General features: G+C 45.7%; 1 protein-coding gene across 2 annotated transcripts in view; it reads right to left on the bottom strand.

Annotated features, from left to right (window-relative positions):
- Positions 1-4,981, bottom strand: part of TCEA3 (transcription elongation factor A3) — a 35,157-nt gene extending 30,176 nt beyond the window's left edge. The window contains exon 1 of one of the 2 annotated variants that reach the window (XM_070949244.1): positions 4,569-4,981. In XM_070949244.1, the coding sequence (XP_070805345.1) occupies positions 4,569-4,637 (69 nt within the window). In that variant the 5' untranslated portion in view covers positions 4,638-4,981. The remainder of the gene's footprint in view (positions 1-4,568) is intronic. The other variant, XM_070949245.1, reaches the window with a different exon arrangement.
- Positions 4,982-14,496: the final 9,515 nt, after the last annotated feature.

Genomic DNA, 14,496 nt, shown 5'->3' with positions numbered 1-14,496 from the left:
AATTTTCTTGCAGACATTTCATTACCCAAACTGGTGCAGTCAGTGCATTGAGGATGTTATCTAGTTTAGATAATGAAAAGTCTGCAAGAAAACAACCAAGCTCAAAGAGCACCAAAGGCTCCTCATTTTAACCCTGGACCACAAATACTCTCCTTTATTAATACTCCATCCTGTATCAAAACACCGTAAGTAAAAGAGGTGGTTAAAAGCTTCCATAAAGCACTGTATACATCCTGATATCTTTTCCGAGCCTGCTAATAACCTGTTTCAGCAGTATCATCTCCCACCTGAATGCTTTCAAAGGCCAAAGATAAATCCAATATATAACTTTGCCATCTGTCTCTTACATAGATTCAATTCTCTGCAATTGCCAATCTTCTACTTGTTTTGAAAGCTAAGGAAGAGCAGAAAAGTGGGTGTTACAGGAGGAGAGAGAAAAAGAGAAAGAGTGATAAAACATATGCTTCCTTTTGTTGTTGTCTTCATGCTGTGATGTATGAATATCAGAAACAGAAAGGACATTACCCTGGGCCATTTCCATCACGTTCGTCAGTTCTAAGGTAAAGGTAAAGGTTCCCCTTGCACATATGTGCTAGTCGTTCCCCACTCTAGGGGGCGGTGCTCATCTCCATTTCAAAGCCGAAGAGCCAGCACTGTCCGAAGACGTCTCCGTGGTCATGTGGCCGGCATGACTAAACACCAAAGGCGCAGGGAACGCTGTTCCCTTCCCACCAAAGTTGGTCCCTATTTTTCTACTTGCATTTTTGCAATGCTTTCGAACTGCTAGGAAGGCAGAAGCTGGGATAAGTAACAGGAGCTCACCCCGTTACGCGGCACTAGGGATTCAAACCACTGAACTGCTGATCTTTCAAACGACAAGCTCAGCGTCTTAGCCACTGAGCCACCGCGTCCCTCGTCAGTTCTAGAGAGAGGCAAAATTTCCTCAGCTAAAGGCCACACTTTACTTATTCCTACATACCTCTGTACGCCACCTACTCCACATTTCTAGATAGCTCACAATAAAGCCATTAAAGCCTCAAGAGACAAAATGTTGAATACATTGTGTGCTTGTTAACTCTTATCTCCTTGGTGTCCAGTGCTAGACACCAGGAAATTCCATGGCTGAAGACTGGTTTGGGAAGTCAAAAAATAGCTAGGAGGAAAGCAATGGTACATTATTTGCATATTATTGCCAACAAAACAATATGCATGTGTTCATGACATAATCAAGAGCCAAGCATAACTTGATGAGTTTACTTTTCTTTAAAAAAAAAAAGCAAAATAGAATGAGAAACATTGACAACACTGCAATTGGGACCTGTTTCAAAAATGAGAGTCATGTTTGCTTCACTGTCATCCTTATCCCCTTTGGCTTATCATATTTATTCCAGAAACATATTGAAGCTCAACACTGAAACCTTGTGGGCTTTTTCAAGGTCCGCTGACTGTTGCTTAATTCTAAAGAAAATTAGTGGCCTGTCCACCCAGGCTGGCCTCCCCCAAATCAGAATTTCTAATCCTGTTCCAGCATAGGACTTCCACTGTGGGAAGAACGCTACCAGCTGTCCACCTTTATAATTGAAGGAGATCCAAGAAAATAAGATTAAAGTAGTTGTTTGCAGTCCACCCAAGCTAGAACAAAGTTTGCAAGGGAAATCAAACATTAACCTGAAGGTGTATTCTTGCTGTAGAGTGCCCAAGCGCATTTCATGCTTACATTTCTGGGATTTAAAGGGCTAAAGCCTCTGATTTTTAACCAAATGCAATGTTTCTGCTGGCATGAAAGAACAAAATATATCTTTCCGCTTAAGTAGGTTTCTGGAATAAATACGATAAACCAAAGGGGATAAGCTTAGATGACAGTGAAGCAAACACGATTCTCATTTTTGAAACATGTCCCAATTAAGTATCTAGCCTTTTCACCTTTTTTTAAAATCACGGGGTCCTTATCCAGAACATCAGAAGTAGCCCCCATGTAAGGTTTATAAAATATTACAGGCGGACAACTTCTGTTCTGTACTTGCCAAAGTGTCAATTAGTCTCTTTTTCTGCTTTCAGGTTCAAGACGCATCTTTTTAATTGAACCTGTGAAAATGCTCAGTGTGAGCGTTTAAAAGTTAGATGCCTTCCCAGTTTAATCTAGTATATGAAGAATTTCTGTACATCATCCTGTTTGTTTTGTTAGGTCTGGATAAGTTCCAGAGGCCAAAGAACACACTTTGGGGAGGGGGCACGAAAAATGAGACAGCCCACATCACATATATACCGGTAGGTGAAAGTTGATTTCTGGGGAGAAGCTGGGATTTGTTTTTTTAAGTGTCATTTGTGTATTTATTCTTTTTCATATGAAAAATGGAATAAATTGTTTTGCATTCTCAACAGCCATGCCTAGTGGGACCTCTGAGAGACTAAAAAGGAAAGGTGAGCATCAGATACAGTTCTTAAGCTAGTTGGCTTAACCCCTAGGTTAGGCAGTACAACAGCAATATTACTGTCAGCAGCGAAGGAACCACATTCACTATGAATAGAGGTTGTCCAGTTATAGAAGAGCGAGTCACTTTGGTCTAAATCAGTGTTGGCGAACCTTTTTGGCACCAAGTGCCCAAGCCGGAACGCGTGTGCATGCCGCAGCCCTGGAAACCCGAAGATCAGCTGGCCGGTGCACACATCTTTGGATTTCCAGGGTTCTGGCACCAGTGGTGGGTTGCTACTGGTTCGCCCCGGTTCGGGAGAACTGGTAGTAGTGGTGGCGGGAGGCTCCACCCACCCACCCGTATGTCATCAAATACGCTCTGCGCATGTGCCGAAGCTTCACACAAGTGAACCGGTAGCAAAGGTAAGTGAAACCCACCACTATCCGGCACGTGCAAAGATCCGCTGGCGGGCCGGAAACCACAAGAGCAACTGGCGAAGGCATGCGTGCCCACAGAGAGGGCTCTGTGTGCTACCTCTGGAACGCATGCCATAGGTTCGTCATCATGGGTCAAGAGGTTAGGGCACCAGGCTAGAAAGCATGAGACCATGAGTTCAAGTCCCACCTTAGTCACGAAAGCCAGACTGGATGACTTTGGACCAGTCACTCTCTCTCAGTTCAATTCACCTCACAGGGTTGTTGTGGGGAAAATAGGAAGAGGAAGGTGTGCTGTGGATATCTTCACCGCCTTGAGTTATTTGTAAAAATAATAAAGGCAAGATATAAAACAAATTTAAAAATATCAATATCAGCAACAAAGTAACCAGACCGACTTATGAATAGAGGTTGGGCAGTTGTAAGAAGAGTAGGCCCTGGAATGGATTTGTTGAACCAAGTTGAATCCAATGCCAGTGGAAAAGTCTACATTATAGCCAAGGTTTGGCAAATAAACATTTGATGAAGCTGAAACATGTACTATTGGAAGAAAAGCAGGACTACCTCCTCCCACCTGCTGGCTCAAAATCAAAATAGATTTTGTAGCTTAATTATACAACTCTAACCTCTTGTTCCCTTCTGAACCTCCAAGGGCCTTTAGCGGAGACCTTAAATGTGACCAACAAATAATCTAGGTTAATGTCATAATTGCTAGTAAGTATCCACGTGCCTCCAGAAGTCCTGGGTGCTCCAACACTGCAGGTTTTTAAGAAGAGGCTGGACAGCCAATTTGTCTGAAATTGTATCGGCTTTCCTGCTTGAGCAGGGGGCTGGACTAGAAGATCTCCAAGGTCCCCTTCCGACTCTATTATTTTGTTACACTCACAGGAGAAGGCCTTCTCCTGCTTCACACAAGGGTCCCATTGGCCAGGTGTCTTCCAAAATTTTAAGCTGGGTGGTGTCATGTTCAGTTTTTTTTAAAAAAATAGGGATGGGGTGGGCCACTCCACCTTATTGAAAGCAGATAGTGCACAGAGCCTCCTTCCCTTTCCCTCCTCCTACTCCTCCTCTACTTCTCCCAGACTATCCCTGCCTTAGGAGCCCTGCCCCAAGATCAAATTTAAGAGCTCTAGCCTTTGCCAAGCACCTGTTTCCCCCCCCCCAAAAAAAAGCCTTCCCTTCCGCCATCTCTTGGTTGGTCTTGAAAGTTAACTACAAACTCAGATGTGAGTTCTACTTGGTTACACCCGGGGGGAGGAGGAAGGGGGGGAATGGAGACCAGAAAAAGCCGGAATTGAAAAGTAAGTAGAGGGGAGATCGCAGAGCGAACGGGTCCAACTCAGCCAAGGTTACACGAATGTGTAACCCCGCTTCCCTTTTCCCCCCTCCTTCTCCTCTTCTTCCTCCTCCTCCCCCGTGCGTTTTCTAAGGCGCACGCCTCTCTCCTTCGCCTTTGCAACGAAGACCGATTTGCAAAACCCCCCCTCCTCCTCCTCCGAAGGGGGACCGAAAGCAACTGCAAAACCACCCATTGCACAAACTTCCTCCAAGCCTGCAAAAGAGGAGCTTTTGTGTGTTAAAAGCCAAGAGCGAAGGAAGGAGCCAAAGACAGCGCAACAAACACACCCACACAAGACGAAGTTTGTCGGGGTTGTTGTTCCCCCCACCCACACACCCACACCCACACACACACACACATACATACATACACACACCTTACCGTGTTCTTCCTAGACACCATCTTATCCAACTTTTTGGCCGTCCGGATCAGCTCCTCCGCTCGCCCCATGGCTCCTTCGGCCGGTCTAAAACGGGCGGTCCGTCCACACGCCCTCTGGTTCTTTGCCCCCTCCGCCCAAGGTCCAGAGAGAGATACGTGTTTTGTTTATGATATACGTATGGATGAAAACTACAGCTGGGGAGGGGGGGATGTTTTCATAACACTTCCTTCTTCAGCAGGGTTCGGTTGGTTTATTTTAAGGAGGAAAGGGAAAGTGCTTGTGGCACTTAAAAAAGGAGGGAAAGGGGGGGGAGAAGAAAGAAAGGAAAAGTTGTTGGGTCTTTGTTTGTTGCACTAACTAAACTAACTTAACAAGTTGGACCAAGGGGAAGAGAAAGCAGGAGGAGGGAAGAAAAAAAAAGGAGGGGGGAGTGGCGAGCCAGGGACTTATAAACGACGGCCGTTGCAAAGTCGAAATAGCACCCTGGGACGAGCTAAATATAGGAGTCGAGGATCAAGTGGTGGAAAAAGAAAAAAAAAAAAGCCCAGGCAAGGACGGAGCTGGGCGGTGTTTGAGACCACGTGCGAGCTGGGATGGGTTGAGCTCCGCGGTGGGGTGGGTTTAAAAGGAGGGAGGGGGACCTTTGGGAGCGGCCTCCCGAGGATCAGCCTCGGGGTTTGAAGAGAGGGGAGAGCTACCCGCCCAAGCTGCTTTTTACGATGCTCTTCACGCCCTAAAAGCAAGGATCTCCAACCTTGGTAACTTTAAGACTTGTGGACTTCAACTCCCAGAGTTCCTCAGCCAGCTTTGCTGGCTGAGGAACTCTGGGAGTTGAAGTCCACAAGTCTTAAAGTTACCAAGGTTGGAGACCCTTGTCCTAAAGCCGCCTTTCTCAACTTTGGGCCATTTGAAAGATGGGTGGACTTCAACTCCCAGGGAGCTCAAGCAAAGAAGTCCACCTGCTTTGGGGAATTCTGGGTGTTGAAGTCCACAAGTCTTGGGTTGGAGACCCTTGCCCTAAAGCCACCTTTCTCAATTTTGGGCCATTTGGGGGGGGCAACATGGGTGGACTTCAACTCCCAGGGAGCTCAAGCAAAGAAGTCCGCCTGGTTTGGGGAATTTTGGGAGTTGAGGTCCACAAGTCTTAAAGTTACCAAGGTTGGAGACCCTTGTCCTAAAGCCGCCTTTCTCAACTTTGGGCCATTTGAAAGATGGGTGGAGTTCAACTCCCAGGCAGTTCAAGGAAAGAAGTCCACCTGGTTTGGGGAATTCTGGGTGTTGAAGTCGAGTCCACCAAGATTGAGAGACGCTGCCCTGAAGGGTAAGTCTTCAAGGTGACTTTCAAGCCAGAGCTGAAATCCAGCAGGTTCTAACAGGTTCGGGAGAACAGGTAGCGGAAATTTTGAGTAGTTCAGAGAACTGGCAAATGCCACCTCTGGTTGGCCCCAGAGTGGGGTGGGAATGGAGATTTTGCAATATCCTTCCCCCAGGAGTGGGGAGGGAATGAGGATTTTGTAGTATCCTTCCCCTGGAGTGGGGTGGGAATGGGGATTTTGCAATAGCCTTCCCCCAGGAGTGGGGAGGGAATGGGGATTTTGCAGTATCCTTCCCCTGGAGTGGGGTAGGAATGGAGATTTTGCAATCTCCTTCCCCTGCCACGCCCACCAAGCCATCCCCACAGAACCAGTAGGGAAAGAATTTGGATTTCATCCTTGTTTCAAGATCTCGTTCGATGAAATGGGGCACTCCCCACATACACACCCCAGGTCAGCAATAATATTCCCTTGCCCCACTTTTTGAAGTTAAAGTTACAGCCTGCCGTAGTATCGAGGGATCAAGAACTGTGGCTTGCGAGGGTTTGGTGTTGGTTTTTTTTTGGGGGGGGGGTTATTTTGCTTTCAGGCACCTTAGCTAAACGTTGTGTTATGGAACCTTGGAAGGGAAATTTCAGCAGCCGGTTGGTAGTAATGGGCTGTTGATATACACTTTGACTGACAACATTTGAATTAGATATTTTGAGGAATAGGGGAAGGGGAGAGAGAGAGAGAGAAAGAGGAAGGAAAGGCAGTTTCAAACAATATTGTTCAAAGTTTGGAATCATTCTGTTTGTAACCTAATTTGACACACCCTGTTCTCTTCATTATTCAAATTGAAAGTGCATTGTTTGGTTAACCATGTTGCACATGTGTATACAGATAGTCCTTGACTTAACAGTCCATTTAGTGACCGTTTGAAGTTACAACGGCACTGAAAAAAGTGACTTGGGACCATTTTTCACACCTACGACCTTTGCAGCATCCCCCAAGGTCACGTGATTTACATTTGGCTGCTTGACAACTGGTTCCTATTTATGACGGTGGCCCTATCCCCATGGGTCATATGATCCCCTTTTGCGACCTTCTGACAAGCAAAGTCAATGGGGAAACGAGATTCACTGAACAACCACGTTATTAATTTAACAACTGCAGTGATTCACTTAAGAAATGTGGCAAGAAAAGTCATTCAATGGGACAAACTCACTTAACGAATGTTTCACTTAGCAACATAAATTTTGGGCCTGATTGTGGTCATAACTTGAGGACTACCTGTACATTTCTGTTGTTAATTAAAGGTAAAGGTTCCCCTCGCACATATGTGCTAGTCGTTCCCAACTCTAGGGGGCAGTGCTCATCTCCGTTTCAAAGCCAAAGAGCCAGCGCTGTCTGAAGACGTCTCCGTGGTCATGTGGCCAGCATGACTAAACACCAAAGGCACACGGAACGCTGTTACCTTCCCACCAAAGGTGGTCCCTATTTTTCTACTTGCATTTTTTACGTACTTTCGAACTGCTAGGTTGGCAGAAGCTGAGACAAGTAATGGGAGCTCACCCCGTTACGCAGCACTAGGGATTCGAACCGCTGAACTGCCGACCTTTCGATTGACAAGCTCAGCGTCTTAGCCGCTGAGCCAACGCATCATCACTATTAAAAAAAAAAAACCTGCGATCATCAAGCATCTTTGACTTTTGGTCACTGTAGAGCAGGGGTGTCAAACTCAAGGCCTGGGTTCGGGGGGGGGGCGGATCCAGCCCACGGGGTACTTAGATCTGGCCCTTGGGGCCACCCTGGAAACAGCGAAGGACCGGCCCGTGGTACTTCTGCCAGAAAAAACGGCCTCCTGCAACCCTCTGCCATTGAAAGCGGAGCTCCGTTTTCACTGGCAGAGGGTTGCAGGAGGCTGAGGAAGCCAAAAACGGAGTTTGGGAGCTTGTTTTAGCTGACAGGGCGCTCGGGCACCTCTGACAGGAGTGACATTGAGCTGGCCATACCCACCCTGGCCCCCTGAGGTCAAACACAACCCCAATGTGGCCCTCAATGAAATCAAGTTTGACACCCCCGTTGTAGAGACACTATTTTGATCTCCCTTGGACAACAGCCTATAACTCTTGAGGACACTCTTTGATTCCACCTATTCATCTTACTTGTCTTCCTCCCTTTCCTTGCCAGACATAATCCTTCTTAGTCTTCTATCCATTTGCATGATACTCAAAGTTTATACGCTTCATCAGTTCAAGGGCCAATCAATCCATGGTACTTTCAGAAATCAGATCTGCATTCATTTGAGGGTATCTCTACATCTCTTCATTTTCCTTGGTACTCGGCTTTACAATGCCACTGAAAATTATCTTTTTCTCATTGAAGTGTCCTTATTCTTCATGATCTTGGCTCATTCTGTGTTTCCCCTCCAGCCTAGAATTAATCTCCTTCTAACTTCTCCAGCACAGTGACTTTTATCTGTTGTTCTCCTATCTTCACCAAAACATGAAAAAGAAAAGTTTTTTTTTTTTAAATGTTGTAAAACGTTAAAAAATAAGGGGAAGCTTCCCCACCTCACACCACAAAGCTTTGGCCTCATGCTTCCGGTGATACCATCACTTCTCATGAAATGGCCCTGGGGTGCTCGGAAGCTTTATTTTAGCGGGAAATTGGGGCCTTTTGTCAGTCAGGAAGAATTGGGATCACACAGTAAGTTCCAAATAAGATGGTTTATTGCTCGTGCCTATACAAAGCAATGTAGTCAAGAGTCACCTCTAAATTGGTGATAGATGAGTCTCAATAGAATTGGTTTATTGAGGGGTTGGACTTAGACATTTGTAGAAACGTAAGGACTCTAGACTGATTACTTGTTTGACTCCATCTCCAGACTCTGCCTGCTCTTTTCCTACATCCTTTGCATTATAATATCGGAGGTCCACTTTGCCAAAATTTCCCTACTCTGACAATGGCTCTATAGAGAAATATACTCCATACTTTTTGGAGTATAAGACGTACTTCCCTGCCCCCAAAAGTGGGTGGAAATGTCTGTGCGACTTATACAGCGAATGTTGCCAAAGCCCCGTCCACCCGCAGGCCCCCACCTGCCAGCCATTTTCAGCCTCCGTGCATCGCGTTTTCAGCCTCCACACGCTCCATTTTAGACCAGTTCCAGGCTGCGGGGATTGCCACAGCACATTGCCACCGATCGCCTCCTCCACGTGTCGCATTTTCAGCCTCTGTGCGGAAAATGGAGCATGTGGAGGCCAAAAACACGATGCATGGAGGCAGCAATGGGCTGTGGCGATCCCCGCAGACTGGAACAGCTGATTGGCAATATTCCAGGAGGCCGATCCAACCGCCAATCAGCTGCCCGTGCTGAATCAGGCTGCGATAACGTGCTGAAGCTGATCAGGCTGTTTGCTGCAAGGACGCTAGCCAGATGAATACCGATGGATGCTGGTAGGCAGAGGCAGAATTTTTTTCCCTTGTTTTACTCCCCAAAAACTAATGTGCATCTTATACTCCGGAGCATCTTATACTCCAAAAAATACGGTAAATGAACTCTCAATCAATATGGATCCTGATTGGGAATTATGAGAGGTATATTCAAAGCTATTAACACAGCCAGTAAAAATATATATTCCCCAAAGATCCCAGCCATGCCCACTCTTGCCAAAAGCAAGGGATTTTCTACACAATACAAAACCACACTGAATTTCCCAAACCTTTTTAGCCAAGTGAGATCAATACGTCAAGATTCATGTTGTCTTTTCCCGTTTGCAAAGCCTTCGGTCTCTTATGGACTTAAAATGGAAGAGATAATTCCTCTCTTTGAAATGAAGGTAGAGTTCCAAAATCTTTTTCCCAAAAACCCCCAGTAATTTTAGGATCCTGGAGAAGTCACTTTCTAACTGATTCTGTGAATTAATTCATTATCTGTATCCTTCAGTAGAGGCTACCACCCAGGGGTGGGCTGCTGGGGGTTCGCAGGGGTTCAGGACAACCTCTAGCTAAGATTCTGTACAGTTCGGAGAACCCCCAAATCCCACTTCTGGCTGGCCCCACCCACCACGCCCCGCCCCGCCCCTACCAGGAGTCCCCACGCAGCCCGTTTTGGATGCAGGTAACTGCAGGGCGCGCGCAGAGGCTCGGGGAGGGCAAAAAATGGGCCTACTGGAAGTTTGGGAAGGTCGAAAATGGGCCTGTTTCTGGCCTCCAGAGGGCCTCCAGAGCCTGGGGCGGCCGTTTTCTTCCTCCCAGAGGCTTGAGGAAAGCCTCTGGAGCCCGGGGAGGGCAAAAAAGGCCCTCCCCCCATGCTATGGTGCAGGAGGCAGACTAGGCCACGCCCACTATGGCCACGCCCACTCAGCAACCCAGCCCACCCAGAGAATCCCTTGCTAAAATTTTTGAAGCCCACCCCTGCTATCACCCCTTTATCAGAGAAGAGATTGGGCAGAGCCACAATTACTGTATCATCTGGAACCATAGCATTCATATTTGTTCATCGCATTTCATTTAACAGTCAGAGATCTTTTATCTTCTCAACACCCTTCCCCAACTATCTTTCACACTTTAAAGACAACACACCCTTAACGTCCACAGAACCTCCCAAAGTGTTACACTTATAAGTCAAAATTAAGCCATTTGAGCAGAAAAGGAAATGCGAAGCATTTGGTGGCACAGCAGACTAAAGTGCTGTTAAATAGCACCAGCTGCCTGCAATTACTGCAAGTTCAAATCTCACCAGGCTCAAGGTTGACTCAGCCTTCCATCCTTTCGAGGTAGGTAAAATGAGGACCCGGATTGTGGGGGCAATCAGCTGACTTTGTATAAAAAAGAACACCACTTGCGGGGGCCCCGAAAGCTCTACTAAGCAGGTATATACAAAAGTATGAAGGCTATTGCTTAACGCATTGTAAGCTGCCCTGAGTCTCCGGAAAAGGGCGGCATATAAATCGAACCAATAAATGAATAAATAAATAAATTATACTACACTTTGCAAGACGTTTAAGAATAGTGTGGGAAACTGCAACAACATGAACATTTTACCAACTCATATTAATATAATTTGGAGTTTTGTATGCTTACAAAACAAACAAACAAACCTGTATAGTGCTGAGTTATTTCACCCGGTGCATTTCTAGGTGTGGATGTAACCCTTAAAAAACCCTGACGGAATCCTCAGGGCTGGATTACTAGGAACAACACACACACACACAAACACACAATCACACATGCACACAGAGAGAGAAAGTTCCGCAAATTACCAACAATCCAGTGGTGGGTTTCAAAAAATTTTTACTACCGGTTCTGTGAGTTTGGCTTGGTGGGTGTGGCTTGGCAGGCATGGCAGGAGAAGGATACTATAAAATCTCCATTCCCACCCCACTCCAGGGGAAGGATACTGTAAAATCTCCATTCCCTCCCCACTCCAGGGGAAGGATACTGCAAAATCCCCATTTCCTCCCAATCAGCTAGGACTTGGGAGGCAGAGAGTAGATGGGGGCGGGGCCAGTCAGAATTTTTACTACCGGTTCTCCGAACTACTCAAAATTTCTGCTACCGGTTCTCCAGAACTGGTCAGAACCTGCTGAAACCCACCTCTGCAACAATCCATTATTTCTTTTTTTCCAGATTTCTGTCTGGAAATCCTCACTCCTTCCCTCTCCAGAAGGAGCTGATCTACAAAATACTATTGCAAGAAAGATGTTTGCATACATCTCGGAAGCAATAAAAATCCTGTTTTCTTTGGAAAAAGAAAACATACAACCTTTGTACCCAAGGCCAAGTTAATGGTGCAAGAGATTGCACCTTCCTGGTTCTTGCCTCTATGGCTCCTAAGCCTCTGAAAATTCAGAACATTCTGTAGCCCGAGAGGAAGATTGTCTGATTGGTTCGCCCAATTCCACCCTTTATCACAATGTTTCTCAACCAGGGCAGTTTGAAGATAACAATAGCAATAGGACTTAGACTTATATACCGCTTCTCTCCTGACATCCTTCCTTGAGACTGAATAGAAGTATGGCGCCAGCAGTGGGGATGAAATGTAGACCAGTGGTGGGTTGCTACCGGTTCACCCAGGGGTGAAATGCTCCCGGTTCGGACCGGATCACCCAATCCGGTAGCGATGGTGGCGGGTGGTTCGGAGAACCGGTAGCAAAAATCCCTGCAGCTCCCCACCCCACCATGCCCAGCTGAGCCGCACAATCATCAGAGGCTTTTTTTTTTTTACTTTTAAAAGCATTTTTTCTACAACCTCTTCTGATGAAAAAATGCTTTTAAAAGTAAAAAAAAAAAGCCTCTGATGATCTCGCGGCTCAGCTGGGATCATCAGAAGCTTTTCAAAGCATTTTTTTCTGCAACCTCTTGGCCGAAGAGGTGATAAAAAAAAATGCTTTGAAAAGTCTCTGACGATCCCAGCTGAGTTGCCTGATCGGCAGAGGCTTTTCAAAGCATTAGAAAAAATGCTTTGAAAAGTTAAAAAAAAAAAAAAAGTCACCCAGTCACATTATCCCCCCACCAAGCCACGCCCACAGAACCGATAGTAACAAATTTTACATTTCACCCCTGGTTCACCCTAGATTGGGTGAACCGGTAGCAGCGGCGGGAGGCTCCGCCCAGATGTCTCTGCACATGCACCCATGAGCGAACCAGTAGCGACTGAAATTGAAACCCACTACTGATGTACACCAGTGGCTCTCAACCTTTTCTTCACCATGGACCCCCTTTAAAAACCTTTTGTGGCCATGGACCACAAGACTTAATTCAAGATTTATATCATAAAATTGCTTCAAGTTTTTGCGGACCCTCTGTGACATCGCAGCCCCCCCCCCCAGGAATCCACGGATCACAGGTTGAAAATCACTGATGTAGGAGATGGCCAGTCTGAGCCCAAGGGCAGGGTCAAATGCATCATCAGTCATGAGTCCCCTTGCACTCACAAAATATCTAAATCCAGCCCACCTTGAATACTTTCCATTCTTATCTCTCGCTAATTTTCCTCGGCTGTTGATAGTTCAGATTCTTGTAGACAGCTTAAGCTTGCAATCAATCTTTGTACCTATTTGAACTGTCTGGATCTCTTAATTTTCCTGGCGCTTGACAAATAATTCTACGTGACAGAAGGTGTGTGGATGCAAACACACACACAGCATCGCTGTGACACTGAACAAATGCCAGAATTCCATATTCCACCAAGGAAGAATTGGAGAAGTCCCTTCACCTTTGAAAATACGTTTTCTTTCCAGAAATTCCTACTAGATTATCTGCAATGCCTTTCAGAGGCAACTAGCAAGAAAATATCTGCAAAAGTGATGTGCAATCTTAAAAGGATAAAGACCAAGAGCTGCTTCGTGGCGCATTATTCTTAGATGCAGTTTGTTAATCTGTAATTTTATTAATAAAGTGGATTTTTTTTTTTAAAAAAAGGAAATCTCAGACTCAAGTTTGTCTCCTGATGACATCATAAGCTTGCCTAAATTGTTTTCTCACAAGACAAAAGTGGTTTGCTACAGTGGTGAAATCCATTTTTTTTTACTACCGGTTCTGTGGGCGTGGCTTGGTGGGCGTGGCAGGGGAAGGATACTGCAAAATCTCCATTCCCACCCCACTCCAGGGGAAGGATACTGCAAAATCTCCATTCCCAACCCACTCTGGGACCAGCCAGAGGTGGTATTTGCGGTTCTCCGAACTACTCAAAATTTCCACTACCGGTTCTCCAGAATCTGTCAGAACCTGCTGGATTTCACTCCTGGTTTGCCATTACCTTTTTCCAGGACACTTTTCCCCCAAATTCACCTCTAACCAACAACCCTGGAGGTCTCCCATTCAAGTATTAACCTGGCCTGACTCTGCTTAGCTTCCAAGCCCAGACAAGATGAATCATGTGTCATGATCTGTTAAGATGAAACTGTTTAATTAACCACATATTTTAATGAGTTGACACTGGCAAACTACTGGCCTCCAGGTATAAGGGATTAATACAACTTAAATTCTCTCCATTCTTACTTAAATCTTTGACCACATTTAATCTATGCTAAATTAAAGATCTAAATCCCCAAACACTGGGAGATTAAAATGTCTCTGATAATTATAAACAGATAATTATGGTTGTAATTGTGGACAACCTTATCTAGGAAAAGCAGTGAATATAGGAAGGTTCATTTTTTGATTCATAGAGCCGCAGAGTTACACTTTCATCTCCAGGAATATTTATCTGGGAATAAAAACCATCCAGGATCCAAGCACAAGGACATTTCAGTAAGCCTCAAGATAACAGAATAACGGAAGGGACCTTGGAGGTCTTCTAGTCCAACCCTCTGCTCAAGCAGGAGACCCTATACCATTCCAGAAAAGTAGCTGTCCAGACTCTTCTTGAAAAAGCTCGTGATGGAGCACGCACAACTTCTGAAGGCAAGGCATTCCACCGGTTAACTGTTCTCACTGTTAGGAAGTTTCTCCTTAGTTCTAGGTTGCTTCTCCCCTTGGTTAGTTTCCATCCATTGTTTCTTGTTTTGCCTTCTGGTGCTTTGGAAAATAAGTTGAACACCCCCTCTCCACTCTTCTTTGTGGCAGCCCCTCAAATATGCAATATGTCCTATTGGGGACTGCAGCTTCATGACAGCATTTGGAG

Source organism: Pituophis catenifer, unplaced genomic scaffold, assembly GCF_029215685.1.
Source record: "Pituophis catenifer annectens isolate HBS135680 unplaced genomic scaffold, rPitCat1.0.hap2 SCAF_9, whole genome shotgun sequence".
In the NCBI taxonomy this organism is placed as follows: Eukaryota; Metazoa; Chordata; class Lepidosauria; order Squamata; family Colubridae; genus Pituophis; species Pituophis catenifer.
The sequence above is the reverse complement of the archived record's forward strand: the minus strand, read 5'-3'. Positions and strand labels throughout refer to the sequence as shown.